Source organism: Rhinatrema bivittatum, chromosome 15, assembly GCF_901001135.1.
Source record: "Rhinatrema bivittatum chromosome 15, aRhiBiv1.1, whole genome shotgun sequence".
Classification (NCBI taxonomy): domain Eukaryota; kingdom Metazoa; phylum Chordata; class Amphibia; order Gymnophiona; family Rhinatrematidae; genus Rhinatrema; species Rhinatrema bivittatum.
The window spans coordinates 712,381-731,540 of NC_042629.1; the positions used below are offsets into that span (position 1 = coordinate 712,381).

General features: G+C 47.6%; 1 protein-coding gene across 1 annotated transcript in view; it reads left to right on the forward strand.

Annotated features, from left to right (window-relative positions):
- USP16 (ubiquitin specific peptidase 16) overlaps nucleotides 1-19,160 on the forward strand; it is a 557,777-nt gene that overhangs the window by 509,799 nt on the left and 28,818 nt on the right. Inside the window, exon 17 of the mRNA XM_029578724.1 lies at nucleotides 13,637-13,723. Within this exon, the coding sequence (XP_029434584.1) occupies nucleotides 13,637-13,723 (87 nt within the window). The remainder of the gene's footprint in view (nucleotides 1-13,636; nucleotides 13,724-19,160) is intronic.

Here is a 19,160-nt window from a genome sequence, read left to right on the forward strand (position 1 = left end):
ACAATCACATGGTTCAGGTCATATCTAAATAACAGAACATTTCAAGTACAAATTAAAAACACTCTATCTGAAAAAATTACCTAAAAACAGGAGTTCCACAAGGGTCGGCACTCTCAGCGACTCTTTAACATATATCTATTTCCACTGTGCCATCTCACAGGACTAGGAATCGTACACTATGTTTACGCCGATGACATTCAATTAATCCTACCAATTGAGGACACTATTGAAAAAACAATAAGTATTATGTATCTAGACATAATAAAACTACTAAACCAAATGGAGCTGATAATTAACATCGATAAAACTGAATTCATACACTTAGAAAGAAAGAGCATGAACATTACACAAACTCCAATAATTTTCAACAGTAACCAAAAAATTGAATTAGCTGAGAAAGTACACAACCTCGGAGTAATAATTGACACAGAGCTAAACCTCAAACAGCACATAACACTAAAGATTAAAGAAGAGTATGCTAAACTCATGATACTCAGAAAACTTAAACCATTACTATCACTACCAAACTTTCGCACAGTGCTTAAATCACTATTTGCAGTGATTTAAGCAAATATCAGTGCAGATATCAGTGATTTGCAAGCACTGACTACTGTAATGTTTTACTACTTGGTTTACTCTACACTACGATAAGACTACTGCAAATATTATAAAACTCCGCAGCTAGAATTCTCACTGGAAAAAGTAAAAAAGATCACATCACAGATACACTTGCCGAACTACATTGGCTACCCATAGAACAAAGAGTTCAGTTCAAAGCTCTTTGCACAATACACAAACTAATCCATGATGAAAAAGCAGAATGGCTGAACACAGCACTTCGAGTACACGTCCCACATAGAAATTTAAGATCAGCAAACAAAGCTCTCTTAACCATTCCATCTGTGAAAACAGCAAGACTAACCCAGGTTAGGGAACGTGCACTGTCCCTAGCCGCTCCCGTATTATGGAACACTATGCCCCTTGATCTAAGACTTCAGAGAAATCATAAACTTTTCAAAACACACCGCAAAACCTGGCTCTTCAAACAAGCCTTCAATAAAGAGAACGACGCAAGCAAATAAATAAGGATAAGCGGACATAGAGCACCCAGCTCACAATCTCCAGATACTACCTGGAAATTATTTTATCCCTCTGATAATTGTAGTCAGACAGGTTGAATAGCAATAAAACATATAATCTCCCATGAGAATTTCATTAATGTAAATTCCACGTCATAAACCATATTATACTTATTGTGTTTTTGTTACCGAATAATAATGGCACCCTCTATGTAATGTATGATCTATATTTTCTTTGATATATGTGCCCTATTGTAAACCGTTATGGTGGTAAATAACTTAATGACGGTATATAAAAACTTTTAAATAAATAAATGTAGAGTGGTAGGTTGCTATGCGGCAATAAGCATAGCACCCTGAAATGCCTTTCTCCCAAGAGCATCCATTGCTCTGTGATCCTTTCCTGAGGGCGCTGAAGAATGGGTCCAAGAGCATTTGGCCTTCTTGAGAGCGGATTCGATGACTATTGATTTGTGGGGCAGCTGACGTTTGTCAAATCGCAGGGCCTTTTGGATGAGAGAAATCATGTCTGCCGCCTTGTTCACAAGAGGGCACTGTGAGAGTGTTCCCACATCCTCAGCAGTAACTCCACAAGGATCTCATGTACTGGGACTGCCATGATCTCCTTGGGGAGGCTCCACGAACTAGAAGATATCTAGCATTTTGTGCCTGGTTTCTTTTCAGTCAGCAACTGAAATGGGATGGCCTCTGCCTTCACCCAAACAAAGCCTGCGAAGGAGAGGTCCTACTGTGGGGACTTCCTTCAATCTCTGGAGGAGATAGATCTGAGGGGAGACCATCCCAAGCATTATCAGAGGCCACTGAATAGTTATCCTCTTAGGGGTCATAGGTACCCTTGTTTGCATTGTCATTGACAAGTAATGGGACCCTAAGGGTTTGGCCCCCAAAGAGTGGTACAGGCACAGATGGAACTGGTCATGTTGGCCCGGGCCCTGGTGTCTTCTCCAGCATTGGGGGGGGGGGGGGGGGGCTGCTTCCTCCAAGGAACCGGGGATGACAACTAGATTAGCAGGTAGCAGAGCCCCACAAGACAGTGCTGCCCCGGGAACTGACCCTGGCTGAGTCAGTAGCACACCAATAAATGCAAGCAAGGATTCCAGCAGCAACTCGAGGAGTGACTGCCGTCAATCCTGTGACACTGAGGTGCACATCGCCATCTTGACCACTACCTGTACATGCCTCTAATTCCACCTCATATTACTGGTGCCAAAACTGGCTGGGGTGCAGGAAGTATAACCACATCCTCTTCAGAACCGAGAAGAGGATCGGTGGCATACCCCCAGCATCAATGGAGGACTGGCTCTTCTCACTGCAGGATCGCTTTGGGGGCATCACAGCAGAAGCTGGTGCATCCCCTTGCCCGGCACCGTGTATAGACGGAGACCGATGCTTCTTCGGCTTTCCTCGATGCTTGGATCTGTCCTTCCCCGGTGCCAAGGTCAACTAACTAGACATCCTTGACCTAAAGGAGCAAGACGATGGATGGTCTCTGCTTCCCTCTCAGCTGATGACTACGACAGAACAGATGGCCCTGTTGATGTTGATGGCTCAGTATCCATCGATGCAGCTCTGATGCCTCCAATGTTGACTTATCAGTCTTCTCTGGCTGGATCTTATGTGCCTTCAGGGTCATCCTGGCACGCTTGCTGCAACCCTAGACATCATGCGATGTCGCAAGGCAGAGGATACATATCATGGGGTCCATGATAGACATAGTCCTCGTACATGTGGGATACCACTTAAAGCCTGAAGTGGACATGTCTCGAAATAAAAGGGTTGTTAGATCGAAATAGATAATGACAGTAGTCTATGGCTGGCAGGCAGGCATCTGTAAATGTTGAAAAACCTGTCTAGGATGCTAACAGGAGAACTGGAACGACCTTGCGACAACTGTGTGAGGAAGCAAAAATATTTAGGTGAAAAAACACACTTTATGTAAAGTAGGCTAAAAAGTTGGCAAAGTGTGGCTCTCACCTGACTACGAGATGGGCTCCATAGAAAAGAAGAGACTGAAGGGGACTCCACGTGGACATGTGGTATAATGCATGCCTGAGCAGGTTCAGTGACGCTCTAAGTTCAAGAAACTTTGACATAAGTTTTCTGTGCCAGGCTCCATCCATGGGTAAATATTGCCTTCTTGTTGTCCTCGGAAAAAACTGTATACTGAGGAAAGAGTCTGGGAGCTGCACTTAGGGTTGATGGAAACCCCATTAGTTCTCAGAACTTAGACTATGAAGCCTCGTTCAACCTGTTAATTTTCTTTCCTTGAGACCTACAGACTAGTCCAGACAAATGGGTTATGGGCCCTGCTAGCTGATGGAGATGGAGAACAAGCTTTCATGCTGACTTCACTATATAGTACAGTGCAGCCAAGGAAACCATCAACTTACTATTGTCAAAACTAACAAAACCTATAAAATCAACTTTCAAAATCTAAACCCACTTAAATTCTTCCTCTGTAATCATTTTTTATCTTAAAGAAATTCTTCCTAATTCAAATGCTCTGCAGAGAAAAACTGCTTTTCCTTCCTCAGAAGAACAGGACATAGCACTGAAACAGGAATATAAGGCAAAGGCAAGAAAAATGCTTGATTACATAGGGAGAGGAATGGTCAACAATATAAAAAAAAATGATATTGCCCCTGTGTAAGGCTCTGTTGAAACCTCATTTTCAATACTGGGTACAATTCTGGAAACCGCAACTTCAAAAATACAGAAACCAGATAGAGTTGATCTAGAGGGGGCTACTAAAATGGTCAGTGGTCTTTGTTTTAAAGCATATGGGGACAAATTTAAAGATCTTAACATGTATACCCTGGAGAAAAGAGAGAGGGTAGATATGATAGAGGTATTTAAAATACCTCAGAGTTTACGTGCACAGAGGGGCAGTCTCTTTCAATGTAAAGGAGTTTCTAGAATAAGGGGTCAGAGGATGAGGATGAAAGGGGTAGGAGTAATCTTAGGAAATATTTCTTTACAGAGAGGATGATGGATGCATGGAACAGCCTCCCCATGGAGACAAGGATAAGAATTCAAGAAAGCATGGGATAAAGACAAGAGAATCTGAGGGAGTGGCTAAAGATTATAAATCTCTACTGAAGGAGAACCACCAACTCAGGAGCTTAACTTGTAAGTTGCACCAGACCAGATACCACTTCCATCTGCTGGAGAGAATAGCACTGATGGTTTTTCCTGGGCTGAATCAGACTATGAAGTGAAGTCATCATGAAAAAGTATTTTGTCTCCATATGCTCCAAATGGTAGGGAAACATAACCCATTTGTCTGAACTGGGCTGGCAAGACAGTAAGGAAAGGTGAAATTACTACTTCCCTGATAAATTCCTTTCCTCTAATGAATCCACACCAGCGGGTTATGCACTCCTACCAGCAGATGGAGATGGAGTAAAATTGACTCGCTGACTTCACTGATGTATAGCCCTGCCCCGACATCAGCCTGCCAGTTTCTCTAGAAAAGCCAAACTGTGGGCAAACTGATTTTATTTATTTATTTATTTTTATATACTGGTGTTCGATTTTACATATCACATCGGTTTACATTCCAACAAAAAATGCAGGAAATCAAGCTTTTCCTTTGTCAATACATTGAACAATAATAAACATGGAAATTGTTAACAAGGGAGATAAAAACAAGGGAATGGTTAACACTAAGGGTTGCACAAAGGGGAGTGCCCCTTTGTCGCGCCCGCTGGCTTGGCGCCTTTCAACGGTCCGGCTCCGATTGCTATGACGGGGGAGGGGGCGGGTCTCACAATCATGGCTTTCCCCACAGTATTCTCTTCTCAGTTTCAAAGGCAGTTTTTTCAATTTTTTTTTCTTTTCTACCTTGGATGTTAGATGTTACAAGGTGTTCAGCACTGGAAATATACTTGAAATATGACTTAACTGTCATCACTCATCTGCTTTCAGCCAACTTGGAAGCAATGAGCTCAGTAAAACATTGTCAACTAATCTTAGGGGCTGGTTATTTCACTTACCAGACTTTCAAGTGAAGCAAAAGAAATAACACTCTACATCATCCAAGAATAAAGGACGAACTAAAATCTAGTTGGCAGCCCAGGGTGGGTTGTGGCTTGACCTGCCTTCCTTAGAGGAAAGGAAATTATCAGGGAAGTAGTAATTTCACCTTTTTCTGCACTCAGGCTGGCCAATCGACACTGGTAGGATGTACCAAAGCCACTCCTGAAAAGAGTGGGAGGCTGTCTGCGGTCCCGTCAACACTGCACATGCAAAAGCCGCGTCCTCTTGAGCCATCCAAGCAGTAATGCTTGAAAATGTATGTAAGGAGAACTATGTTGCTGCCCCACAAATCTCAACAGGAAACAACAACCGAATCTCCACCGCCTGAGTTCCCTGTACGTACCTGGATCAGTCCAGACACCTGGATTTTGCCTCCGCACCAGCAGATGGAGACAGAGCAAGATTTGACAGGCTCTGCCACATATAGCAGGGTTCCACCCACAGCCTCCCAGTCTTACTCTGTCTCCAGCAGATGGTACAGGTGCAGAGTCCACAGCCTCTGGGATCCCTGGTGGGGAATTTTTTGGTAATTTCAGTTTAGTTTAGTCAGGACCGGTTCCTGGTGTTGGTTTTTTTGGGTTTTTTTGAAGTTTTAGTTTTCTTTAAAGTTAAAAAAAAAAAAAAAAAAGGGAAGAAAACCAGTCCCTCATCGAGGGAGCCTCCCAGGGGGGGGTGGACGTTTCTGAGGGGACCTTCCCCCCGTGGTCGAGGCCGCTGCTAAGGGTCGAGGACCCGGCCCCTTCTGGTTAGCAGTGTCGGGGGTGATACCGGGGAGCCCGGCTCACTCACCCCCCACTGGAGCAGGAGTCCAGTACCAGGGACAGCGAATGGCAAGTAAAAAAATGTGTTTGTTTTTTGCCAGTCTGTGTGCGCCGACTCTCTGCTGCCTCATTTGCGGTTTGTTTTGTTTTATTAGTTTGTTAATCCGCAACTCTTAATTGTATTTCTTGGTCTCATATTCCCAATCGTTAAATTTACAGCATGCTACACCAATACCTTTTAAGTCAGATGTAACCTCAGCTTTGAAGTCTACAAACCTTGAAGATGTAACCGTTAGTTCTTGTAGATTTAAACATTATTCTGAAGATGTAAACTTAGATTTTGAAGACTGTAATCTGTAAGCATTTGTATTCATTGTAAGAATTTGTATTTATTATTTAGCTATTTACATTGATCTGTTACCACTTGGTCCTGTTCTCTCCTTTACCTCAAGTTCTAAGTTCCTACAAAGTTAGCCTTGTTATTTTATACCCACTTGTTTGATGTAATTTTCCAATATTGGTTCTGTGTAAACCGAAGTGGTATGTACTAGTACATGAACTCCGGTATATAAAAGCCTTTAAATAAATAAATAAATAAATAAATAATCGCTTTCCTGGTGTTTTCCAGCGGAGGGGGGAAGATGCCCCGGGGGTCTTCGTGCCGTGCGACCGTCTCTGTTCAGACTGTGTGCCGGGCGGCGAGGGTTCATCCGATCCAGGTCGGGGGGGGGGGCCGGACGGACGGATTCGGGCGCCTCTTTCATCGTCGTGCGCCGGACCGGGTGCTGAAGGAGTTGAAGATCCATTCCCGCTCAGCGCGGGAACAGCGGCCATTTTAGGCTCCTTCAGAGAAGCCACACGGTCAGCGCTGGGGGAGGGGATGCTGCCTCCCATGCTATCTCCACAGCAGCTGCCGCCCCGGGGGGGGGCGCCCCGGGGGGAGCTTCCTCTCCCTTGCAGGAGGATAGCCCGGGGGAGGCTTCCTCTTCCTCGGAATCTTCTTTTTCTTCAGACTTCGTGCTGCTGATGCACAAAGTCTTTAAAGTCAAAAAAGCAGGGAAGAAGTTGGCTCCTGGGGGGCTGGGGCTGCAGCCAAAGTCCTAGAAGCGGCGGAAAAGGAATAGGTTCCGGAGAGATTCGGACCTGCCAAAAGATAAAAGACCATTGCGGTCTGCCCCACAGGAGACTGACACGGAGTCCACATCTCAGGATGAGACGAATCCACAGGTGAGGCCCCTGGGGGGGGGGCCGTTGAGGCGAATGTGGAAGTAACGGGACAGTCAGGTACCAGCAAAGGAACTCCAGCGATGGAAGGGGACTACCCAAGGGTGATACGTCTCTTTAAGAAGGATGAACTGGCACCGCTCATCCCAGCCATTCTTCAGGAGCTCGGCATAGACGCTCCGCCGGCGGAGTCCTGTCCAGGAGCTAAAATGGATCCAGTCTTGTTGGGCCTTAGGGGTCTTACGGCGTCCTTTCCGTTCCACTTCTCGGCGATGGATCTTCTCTTCCAGGAATGGGACACTCCGGATTTGGACCTGAAGGGTAAACAAGGCCATGGACAAACTATATCCTCTCCCAGAGGACACCTTGGAGCTTCTCAGACTACCTAGGGTGGACGCAGTGGTGTTGGCCGTGACAAAGAGGTCCACGATTCCAGTGACAGGGGCTACAGCCCTTAAGGACTTACAGGGCAGGAAGCTGGAGCTTCAGCTTAAGAAGGTCTTTGAGGTATCTGCTCTGGGTGTCTGCGCGGCAATATATAGTAATTTTGTCCTGGGGGCGGGCCTTCGCTGGGCTCAGCAACTCCAGGCCAATGCCGATCTCTCGGAAGGAGAAGCTGCTCAGGCGAGTCGACTGGATGCGGTGATCGCTTACAGCGCAGATGCGCTGTATGACCTCTTGCGCACGTCGGCCAGATCCATGGTCGCCGCATTTCAGCGCACCGTCTCCTTTGGCTCTGGAATTGGACTGCGGATGGTTCTTCCAAGGCTCACCTGGACTCCCTTCCCTTCAAAGGAAAGTTGTTGTTTGGCAAGGAGTTGGATGATATGATGCAATCGCTCGGAGAGAATAAGGCTTATAAACTTCCTGAGGACAGGCCTCTGCCTCGGGGTTCGTTTCCCAATAGGACTCTGTTTCGGGGGAACAGGAAATCTCGTCCTGCGAGGTCTTCCATGTCGTCTTAACGTACCAGCTCGTCCCGGCAACCGTCTTGGCCTCAGTCCTTTCGTGGCAGAAGATTCGGCAAACAAAGTGGCCCTCCATCAGGGACAGGGGCTAAGACTTCGCAATGAGATTCGTCCGGTCCATTCCTCTCTGCAGGTTTCTCACCCAGCGCCAACTGTGGGAGCCAGACTGGCGCTGTTCTTTGAGGAATGGACCAAAATAATGTCAGACCAGTGGGTCCTCACCGTGATAAGTCAAGGTTACACTTTAGATTTTGTACAGACTCCTGCAGACAGGTTCTTCGTCTCTCCCTGCGATTACCGAGAAGCGAGAGGCGGTGCAGGGAACTCTACGACGCCTGCAGGACTTGGTGGCAATAATTTCAGTTCCTCCCGAGCAACAACGCAAGGGCCGATACTCCATTTACTTCATAGTCCCCAAAAAGGAGGGGACATTCAGACCGATATTAGACTTAGTGTCAACAATTGTCTTCGGATACCACACTTCAAAATGGAGACAATTCGGTCGGTTGTCGCCTCAGTCCGGCCAGGCAAGTTTCTGGCCTCTCTGGATCTCACGGAAGCATATCTCCATATCTGCATCCAGCCGTTTTACCAGAGATTCCTCAGGTTCTGTATCCTGGGCAACCATTATCAGTTCCGGGCTCTCCCTTTCGGCCTCGCCACCGCTCCCTCGTATGTGGCGGCACAGCTCCAGAGAGAGGGTTTCCTGGTGCATCCCTACTTGGACGATTGGCTGATTCGGGCAAAGTCCGAGCTACAGTGTCAGACAGCGGTCAGCCGGGTTCTTCAGCTCTTGCGATCTCTCGGATGGGTGGTCAACCTTGCCAAGAGTCGTTTGACTCCTATTCAGTCCTTGGAGTTTCTGGGAGCTCTATTCGACACGAGGCAGGGCAAGGTATTCCTCACCAAGAAATGAGTGGTCAAGCTACAGAGTCAGGTGAGGCACCTATTGTCCCTACACATGCCTCAGGTAAAGGATTATCTGAGGGTCTTGGGTTCCATGGCGTCCATGCTAGCTTTGGTTCCCTGGGCTTTCGCTCATCTGCGTCCTTTACAATCCGCATTGCTGTCCCGCTGGAGTCCTGTGTCAGAGCAGTTCCATCTACCGCTACCGCTTCCGCTTACAGACCAGGCGAGAGCCAGTCTCCACTGGTGGCTGGTATCGGATCATCTGACGTGTGGAGTGTCCCTGATCATGCCCGACTGGACGGTAGTCAGCACGGATGCAAGTCTCTCCGGCTGGGGAGCGGTCTGTCTGGGTCGGTCGGTGCAGGGACAGTGGTCCAAGGCACAATCTCAGTGGTCCATCAACCTCCTGGAGACCAGGGCGGTGGCTCTGGCCCTGCAAGCCTTCCTTCCAATTCTTCGGGGAAAGGCGCTCAGAGTCTTGTCAGACAATGCAACTACAGTGGCATACATCAATCGCCAAGGAGGGACAAGGAGTCGACTAGTTGCGACGGAGGCGCAACAACTGATGAGCTGGGCGGAGCGGAATCTCAGCAACCTTGCAGCATCTCACATCGCCGGGGTAGACAATGTTCAGGCAGACTTCCTCAGTTGGCACCATCTAGATCCCGGAGAATGGGAACTAGCCGACGAGGCGTTTCAACTCATCTGCGAGCGGTGGGGCACACCACACATGGACCTGATGGCCATCTTCCAGAATACAAAGGCCCCACGGTTCTACAGCTGGCGCAGGAAGAGAGGGGCCGAAGGGGTTGATGCACTAGTTCTTCCCTGGCCCACAAACATGTTGCTGTACGTGTCCCTCCCTGGCCCTGATAGGCAAGGTGCTTCGGCGCATAGAACTTCATCCAATGGACGTGGTTTTGGTGGCTCCGGAGTGGCCGCGGCGTCCGTGGTTTGTGGACCTACTGAACTTGGCGGTCGAGACCCCTCTTCGATTTCGGGAGTCTGCGGCTCTTCTTCATCAAGGCCCCGTCTGTTTGGAGGAGGTGGATCACTTCTGTCTCGTGGCATGGCTTTTGAAAGGCAACGCTTGAAGGATAAAGGTTATTCTGATGCGGTGGTAGCTACGTTATTGAGGTCAAGGAAACAGTCTACGTCCTTAGCTTACGCTTGGATCTGGACAGTGTTTGAAGACTGATATGGGGATCCTGTAGTGGATCCCACGCGGGCTTCGGTTTCTTCAGGCAGGTCTTTCTAAAGGTCTCTCTTGTATTTATTTATTTATTTATTTATTTATTTATTTATTTATAACTATTTCTATACCGAAGTTCAGGTAACAGAGTTACTTATCACTCCGGTTTACATTGCAACAGATATAAATATTAAACAATGACAACAAGTGTCTTACAGAGAACAGGGAGAGAACAACTTGGATAACATAACTGGAAACAAGAACATTACAAACTATTAATGCGAAACAAGTCCATGGAGAGGGAGATTAGCTATTGGTGTCTACAGTCTGTGGGAGTTGAGGAGTACTTAGTAAGTTATGGGAATGTAGTTCCCTTCGGGTTCAGATGGTGGCTCTGGGTTGTCTGAGGTAAGGTTCACGGAGTGTCTTTGGCATTACACCCCGATGTGGCGCGTTTTCTTCGGGGGGCTAAGCATTTAAGTCCTCCGTTTCGCCATCCTTGCCCGTCCTGGAACCTTAATTGGGTGCTTTCGGCCTTATGTTCTCCGCCTGTTGAGCCTATCAAGCGGGCGACGTTGAAGGATCTTACGCTGAAAGTGGTGTTTCTAATTGCGATTGCTTCGGCTAGGCGAGATTCTGAATTGCAGGCTCTGTCGTGTAGGGAGCCGTTTTTGCGGATCTCGGATTCGGGGGTCTCTTTGAGGACGGTTCCTTCTTTTCTGCCAAAGGTGGTGTCTTTCCACTTGAATCAGTCGATTGAGCTTCCTTCGTTCCCCGAGGTGGAGCGGGCTGATCCTAGAGCACGGGATTTACGGAAACTGGATGTCCGCAGGGTGCTGCTATAATATCTCAAGGTTACGAATCCCTTCCGTGTGTCTGACCATCTTTGTGTTGTGGAATGGTCCAAAGAGAGGAGGTGCGGCGTCGAAAACTACGATAGCTCAATGGCTCAAGGAGGTCATTGGGTCTGCATACTTGCAACGTGGGAAACCTGTTCCCGTGGGTCTTCGGGCTCATTCTACGCGGTCTCAGGCCGCTTCTTGGGCGGAATCTTCTCAAGTGTCTCCTCAGGAAATTTGCAGGGCAGCTACTTGGAAGTCGTTGCATACTTTTGCAAGGTATTATCGTCTGGATGTCCATGCCTCGAATTCGGGTGGTTTTGGTGAGGGAGTGCTTCGAGCAGGACTCTCTGGTTCCCACCCTCGGTAAGTTGGCTCTGATACATTCCAGGTGTCTGGACTGATCCGGGTATGTACAGGGAAAGGAACATTAGTTTCTTACCTGATAATTTTCGTTCCTGTAGTACCACGGATCAGTCCAGCAACCCACCCATGTTTGTGTGTATTCTGAAGTAACAGAGTCCGCTCGTAGATTCATTTACCTAGATATTCGTTATATTATCGTTCATTCCTTTGGTTCTGAGAGTTCTGTTCCAGTTGGGGGTTTGGACTTGGCCTTTTTATGCGAAACATAGGTAGTTTGGTTGGTTGGTTGTTCCACTCTGCTTTGACATTACGTAAGACTAAGAGGCTGTGGGTGGCACCCTGCTATATGTGGCAGAGCCTGTCAGATCTTGCTCTGTCTCCATCTGCTGGTGCAGAGGCAAAACCCAGGTGTCTGGACTGATCCGTGGTACTACAGGAACGAAAATTACACTGGGCAACAAATTTTCACAAAAGTCATGTTACTGAAATGAAATTAGTCAATTCTTATAAATTTCCATGTGCTAAACATGATTGTGACTGTGAAAATGCAAAATTGGCTCTAGTTTTTTTGTATTATGCAATAATATAATTACATCTTGAATTGTATGCCAATAGTAGGAGACCTACGGTTAATACCGTTTGAAAAATGAAGTCATAGACTATGTCTTAGATTCCTTTGCTTGTCTCTTGTACACATGTTCGGGAGCATCTCTGCGGAGTGTCCAGCAGTGGTCAGCCAGCATGAATATTTCAAATGCTCACCCTTTCTGACTGGGCTTCATATAGTACACTGCTGACGTCAGCTTACTCAGCAGCAGCATGGCAGTAGAACTGCATTGCATCAGAAAATGATGTAATAAACTCTGGATGATGTGTGCATGATGGTATTATGCAATATGATGCAATATTACATCATTCTAGGCTTATTTACAGTCCTATTGGATAAATTTACATGACTAAACATAGAAAGTGAACTATATTAAATATCTTCAAAACAAGAGTCAATAAAAACTTTTCATGGTCATATTCGTGTTTAGCACATCAAGATACTACAGAGTAGGACCTTTTTAGGTTAGTAACACTTTCATTGTTGCCCAGTGTTATCAGGTAAGAAACTAATTTTCCTTTCTAGTGGAATGAGTTCTGACCTGACTGGGTAATTGCACTTCTGCATCCACAAAGGTGGTAGTGATAACCTCTTTAACCCAATGGGCTACAGTTGCCCTCAACACTGGTTTCCCTTGTTTATCTCCACCATGGAGCACAAACAGTCTTACCTTATGGAGTGAGTAACCTTTAAGTACCGCACCAGATGCTACTTGATATCCAAGGCATGCAACAACTGAAAATCCCAGTCTGGGTAGGGACATAGTCTGATTTCAGTAAAAAAGAAGGTATGGTCCTAAGCTGTACCGCCTCCGGAGTTATCCGCAGAAACAGCTCACAAGAAAGAGCCTGTAGCTCGGATATTTGTAGTGCTGAACAGATCACCACCAGAAAAAACAGTTTTCAAGGTGAGCAGCGGCAAGGAGAGATCACAGCAGCCAAAATATAGGACCCGCTAAAAAAGGAAAACCAGATCAAGGTCCCAAAGAGGCACTGGTAAATGCAAGGGGAAGACATAGATGTTTGACTCCCTTCAAGAACCTGGACACATCTGAAGATCACAGTTTTTGTTTTTTGTTTTTGTTTTGTTTTTAAAAAGCAAGGGTAGGTGGGTGGGTAGAAGGGACATGATGAGGTAGGGTTGACTTCAGGGTGGCGACCACTTAATCTAATTGGGTAAAAACTGCAAGAAGTCAGGATTCTGCTACATAGTCTCTCTAAAAGAAAAGTAGGAAATGGGAACTAGATAGTATGGTTTACTTTTTCATAGACTGCCTTAAGAAGTATTGTAGCAGGGCTGCAGAATAAAAAAAACCAAAAACTGCAAACTAATTTAGGTAAAAACAAAGTGGCATTTATTTATTTTATTTATCTAATATTATATACCGTCATTCGGTTTTTTTGCCATCATGACTTTTTCTTTTTCTTATCTGAAAAGCAGGTAGCCAGCTGCAGGTGGAATCTCAAGACCATAAAGGTTTATGGCAATTAAACTAACCCTAGTTATTTTAAAACTTCAAACATCTAACGATGACTAACCAGCATAAGTCATATCCTTTTGGGTAGATAATCCATACAACAACATGCACATTGATTTTAAATGTGATGGTATTTTATATCATATCTTTCTTAGGCTGGATTTAATCTGCGAAAAGTCACCAAACATGTACAGTTTCCAGAAGTGCTAGACTTGGCACCCTTTTGTACACTGAAGAGCAAGGTAAGCATGTCCACCAGCATTTCAAATACCTATTTTAAGGGCTAGCCCAGTGATTCTGAGACACTGCCATGTGGAAGGACTCTGAATTGGGTCTTTCGCTTCCCAGGTTGGCTGAGGTTGGGGATTTTGCAGAGGTGGTATTCAGAACTCCTGGGGCGGTGGAGGAATGTCTATCAGCTGACAACTAGTGGCTTTATATAGGGCTACAGAAGGAGCTCTAGTGCATGATCCTTAACCCAGGATTGTTGTAATGGCCAGACTAAGTATATGGAAGAGGAGAGATAAAATAGAAAAATCCACAGGTAGTTGTGAATAGATTTATCATGCCAGGATCCCCCAATTGAGTTGAAAGTACAAGGAAGCAGGAGGAATCTGCTACATCAGATCCATTTAGTTGACTAGGTATCTAAATGGATTGTAGTTTATTGCTACATAGAGGGCCTGAGTTTGAAATGTATTGCTTATGTAGATGGGGCAATAACCATATGTTACAACTAAATAAGGGGCTGCCAAATCCTGTTTCCCTGTAAGTACCCGGATCAGTCTACACAGAGGGTTGAGCCTCCTGTCCAGCAGATGGAGACAGAGAAAAACTGAAATGGTATCCTATATCAGGACAGAGCCTACCCTGCATCCCTTCAGTATTTCTCTGTCTGCCAGCAGATTCAGACAGCTGAACCTGCAACTCCCTTCCTTCTCTTAATTCCTTTATTCCTGTGAGGTTTTTCCTTCTCCTGTGTGGTGTTTGATCAGATCAAGCAAGTATTACTTTAATAATCTAAAAAAAAAAAAAATATTTTTTTTCAAAACTCCTGCTTCAGGGAGACAACTCTGTCTCCCAGCTCTTTGGGGGTCCTTTGGGGGCTTACCCCTTGTGATACAGCCTAGGATCCCTTTCCCGGTGACCTGTTTGTCTGTTGGGGCGATACTGATGGTCCAGTCACTCCCCCTACTTGCCTAGGCTGCCTTACAATATTTAACAGGGATGTTCCTTTCCTCTGCTATCACTAAAGTTTTTATAAAAACAAAAAAAAAAAAGGTGAAGTAAGAGGGGACTCCCGAAGGCAAGAGACAAACAAATTCAGCACTTTTAGTGCACAGACAGCAGCACAGCAGGGTTCCATCGCCTGCCTCTGCTGCTTGGGCAGCCGGCTCAGCTGATTTTTTTTTTTTCTCTCCCGCGGCTTTTATTTAACTTCATGCCGCGCTCTAGTGCCTGTCTGGCCTGCGGAGGAGCCTGCGATTCGGCTCTCCCGCGAGAGTCTGTGTTCTGACTGTTTGCCCAGTGGGGAGGGTTCCTCCATGGGGATGACGCGATCTGCAGCCTGGGGTCAACCACCCAGATGCGTGATTCGGCCTTCCTCCTCACAAAAACCATGGGAACGGCAGCCATTTTGTGGGCAGTTCTTTCTGCAGACTCTAGATTGCAGGGCTCAGCTGAGCCTGGTTTAACCGTTTCACCTCCAGATTTGAGCCCAGTCAGAGTGCAGGAGGGGTATTTTGATCCTATTCTCTCCCTCCCCCCCCCCCCTTCTCTACCTGGGAGTTCTAAACCTCAGTTTTCTACAGAGTTTGTGCTTTTAATGGACAAATCTTATCTGGCTAGCCTTCAGGAAGAAGAGAACCCTCTGCCCCCCCCTCCAAAAAAACAAATCCCTCGGGAGCCTGCTCCGCAGCTGCCTCCTGTATCAGAGGGACAGGGCTCAGTTAGGGTCAGGGTGGTGCTGGATCCTTCGGCCCCCCTGGACCCCCCTCAACCGGCGGCAGACCCTGATCTCGATCAGGACCCTGACTCCCCCCCTGGGTCCTCCACTCAAGGGTGATGACCTGCGGGTTCTATGTTTGTTCCAAAGGGAGGAGCTGGATCCTCTCATACCCTTCATTTTACAGGAACTGAGGATTGAGGTGCCACTGGATGATACAGTTACCGCCGCCATGCCAGCTAACATGGACCCGGTCCTGGCAGGACTTAGGGCTCCTCCACCTACGTTCCCATTTCACCCTATGCACAAGCTGCTGCTCCTCCGGGAATGGGAGTCTCCAGAGGCGGGGCTCCGCGTGGGTAGGACAATGGATAAGCTCTATCCCCTGCCTGATGAATGCCTGGACATGCTTAAAGTGCCCAAGGTGGATTCTTCTGTCTCCCCAGTTACCAAGCACACCACCATCCCGGTGGTGGGAGCCATGGCCTTGAAGGATGTTCAGGACCGCAAGCTTGAGCTTTATCTCAACCCCATCTTTGAAGTCTTGGCCTTAGGAGTCCGGGCGACAATCTGTAGCAGTCTCATGCAGGGGGCAAGTCTCAGGTGGGTTCAACAATTATTCAGCGCCCAAGACCTCCCGTCTGCAGAGACGGAGCAGGAGGGCCCGATTGTGTATGGGGCGGATGCCCTTTACGATCTTCTCCGGGAGAAATTGGGCGGCGGACTCTTCTTCTAAAGCGCAGTTGGGCACTCTCCCCTTCAAAGGTAAGTTGCTTTTTGGTGAGGACCTTGTACAGTTTATTAAATCTCTCAACGAGAATAAGATTCATAAGCTGCCGGAGGACCGCCCGAAACAATCTATGTCCTTCTTTCTTTCCCGCTCTCGCTTTAAGAGGTCAGCGCCGGTATAATAGCAGAGCTCGGGGTTCTTTTCCGAGAGGCACCTCCTCCAGACCCCAATCCTGGTCTCATTCCTTCCGGGATGGTAACCCACAACACCCGTCCACAAAGTCCTCTTCCCAATGAGATACGACCGGCCCATTCCTCCGTTCCAAACTTAGATGGACGGCTGTCCCTGTTTCTCAAGGAATGGGTCAAGATTACAACAGATCTGTGGGTCCTAGAGGTGATAGAGAAAGGTTACACGTTAGAATTTGCTCAGGACCTACCGGATCTTCACTTAATCTCTCCTTGCGGAAGTTGAAAGCGGCCAGCGGTCGACCAGACTCTGAGCAGGCTACTAGAGCTCGGTGCCATAGTTCCAGTCCCGGTGGAAGAACAAGGGTCCGGCCAGTATTCAATCTACTTCATCATTCCCAAAAAGGATGGTTCCTTCTGTCCAATCCTGGATCTCAAGCGAGTCAACCCGGGCCCTCAAGGTTCCCCATTTTCGAATGGAGACCCTGAGGGCGGTGATAGCGGCAGTTCGCTCTGACGAATTTCTGGCATCGCTCGACATAACTGAGGCTTATCTGCACATCCCGATACACCACGACCATCAGAAGTATCTCAGGTTCGATATTCTGGGACAACACTTCCAGTTCCGGGCGCTCCCGTTCGGCCTCGCCACCGCGCCCCACACTTTTTCCAAGGTCATGGTGGTGGTGGCGGCTGCTCTCAGTCAGGAAGGAGTCCTGGTCCACCCTTACTTGGACGATTGGCTCATCCGGGCCAAGTCCGGATGAGCCAATAATAGATTTTTTGATTATTATCCATTCATTATATTCGATATGTTCCATGTAAACCGCCTCCCCGGCGATAGTTATTTCTGTTAAATGTGAACCGGAGTGATATGTATTGTATACAGGAACTTCCGGTATATAAAAACCAAAAATAAATAAATAAGTCGGAGACTCTGCAGGCTGGCAGTCACGATTCGACACAAGAGTCGGCAAGGTTTTCCTGCCAGACACTCGAGCGCTCAAATTCAGGGAGCAAGTGCACAACTTTCTCTTGCTTTTGCTACCCACAGCCTGGAATTACCTTCAGGTCCTGGGGTCCATGGCTTCCATGATCGATCTGGTTCCTTGGGTTTTTGCGCATATGCATCCATTACAGAAAGCTTTGCTGTACCGCTGGAAGCCGGTGTCAGAACTGTTTCGGACGCCCCTCCCGCTCTCAAACTCTACCATCGCCGACATGCAATGGTGGCTTTCGCTCACTCACCTTCTGAAGGGGATACCTTTACAGACTCCCCAGTGGATCATTGTGACGACGATGCCAGCCTCTCCGGCTGGGGAGCGGTTTGCCAAGCTCAATCTACTCAGGGGTGCTGGACCCAAGTTCAATCCCGCTGGCACATCAATCGCTTGGAGGCCCGAGTGGTTCATCTGGCTCTCAAGGTCTTTCTCCCCCTGATCCGGCGGAAGGCGGTGCGAGTGCTCTTGGACAATGCCACCACGATGGCCTATATCAATTGGCAGGGGGGTACCAGAAGTCGCCTGGTGGTTCTGGAAGCCAGCAAGCTGTTTGCCTGGGCAGAGCATCACCTGGATTGTTTGGCAGCGTCTCACATTGTGGGGAAGGAGAATGTTCAAGCCGACTTCCTCAGTTGTCAGCGCCTAGACCCAGGGGAGTGGGAACTGTCCAGAGCGATGGATCTGATCATCAGCAGGTGGGGTCCCCCCCACTTGGACCTGATGGCCACTCTGAACAATGCCAAAGCCCCAAGATTCTTCAGCCGCAGACGGGAGCACTGCTCGGAAGGAGTGGATGCCCTGGTTCTTCCCTGGCCTCGAGACGTTCTCCTGTACGTGTTCCCTCCTTGGCCCCTAGTGGGAAAGGTAATCAGAAAAATAGAATTTCATCCGGGACCTGTAATCCTCGTGGCTACAGAGTGGCCCCGCAGACCGTGGTACACGGATCTGGTGAACCTAGCGACGGACGGTCCCCTGCGTCTCGGCCACCTTCCTCGTCTTCTTCGTCAGGGTCCCATATTTTTTGAGCAGGCGGATCGCTTTAGTCTAGCGGCCTAGCTTTTGAATGGCGGCGACTAAGAAGGGATATAAGGAGGAAGTTATATCCACTCTGTTGTGGGCCCGTAAGCCTTCTACCTCTCTGACCTACGTTTGAGTTTGGAGATTTTTTGAGAATGTGTGTACCGAGTCTGGAGTGCCAGCTCGTAAGGCTCTGATATCTCTGGTCCTCTTTTCTCCAGAATGGTCTTTCCAAGGGTTTTGTCTTTCAACTCCTAACAGGTGCAGGTTTCCGCTCTGGGGTCCTTCCTGGGTAGCGTTGATGGTGTCGCTTTGGCTTCTCATCCGGATATCATTCGCTTCCTCAAGGGGGCCAAGCATTTGATCCGCCCGTTCGGGCTACCTGTCCCTCGTGGAGTCTTTAACTTGGTACTTAGAGGCTCCTTTTGAACACCTCAGGCGGGCAACACTTAAGGATCTAACCCTTAAGACAGTTTTCCTCATCTCTATTTGCTCCGCCAGGAGGTTATCAGAGCTTCAAGCTTTATCCTGTAGGGAACCTTTTCTCCGTTTCTCGGACTCAGAGGTCTCCCTCAAGACGGTTCCGTCCTTTCTGCTGAAGGTTGTGTCTTCTTTTCACGTCAATCAGTCAGTGGAACGTCCTACTTTTTCTTCTGAGGACATTGCGAACATGCCTGGTGGTGACTTTCGGCGTCTTGATGTTAAACGAGTGCTGCTGCGCTACTTGCAAGTTCAAACGAGTTTCGGGTCTCGGATCATCTCTTTGTTCTATGGAGTGGGCCATAAAGAAGAAACAAA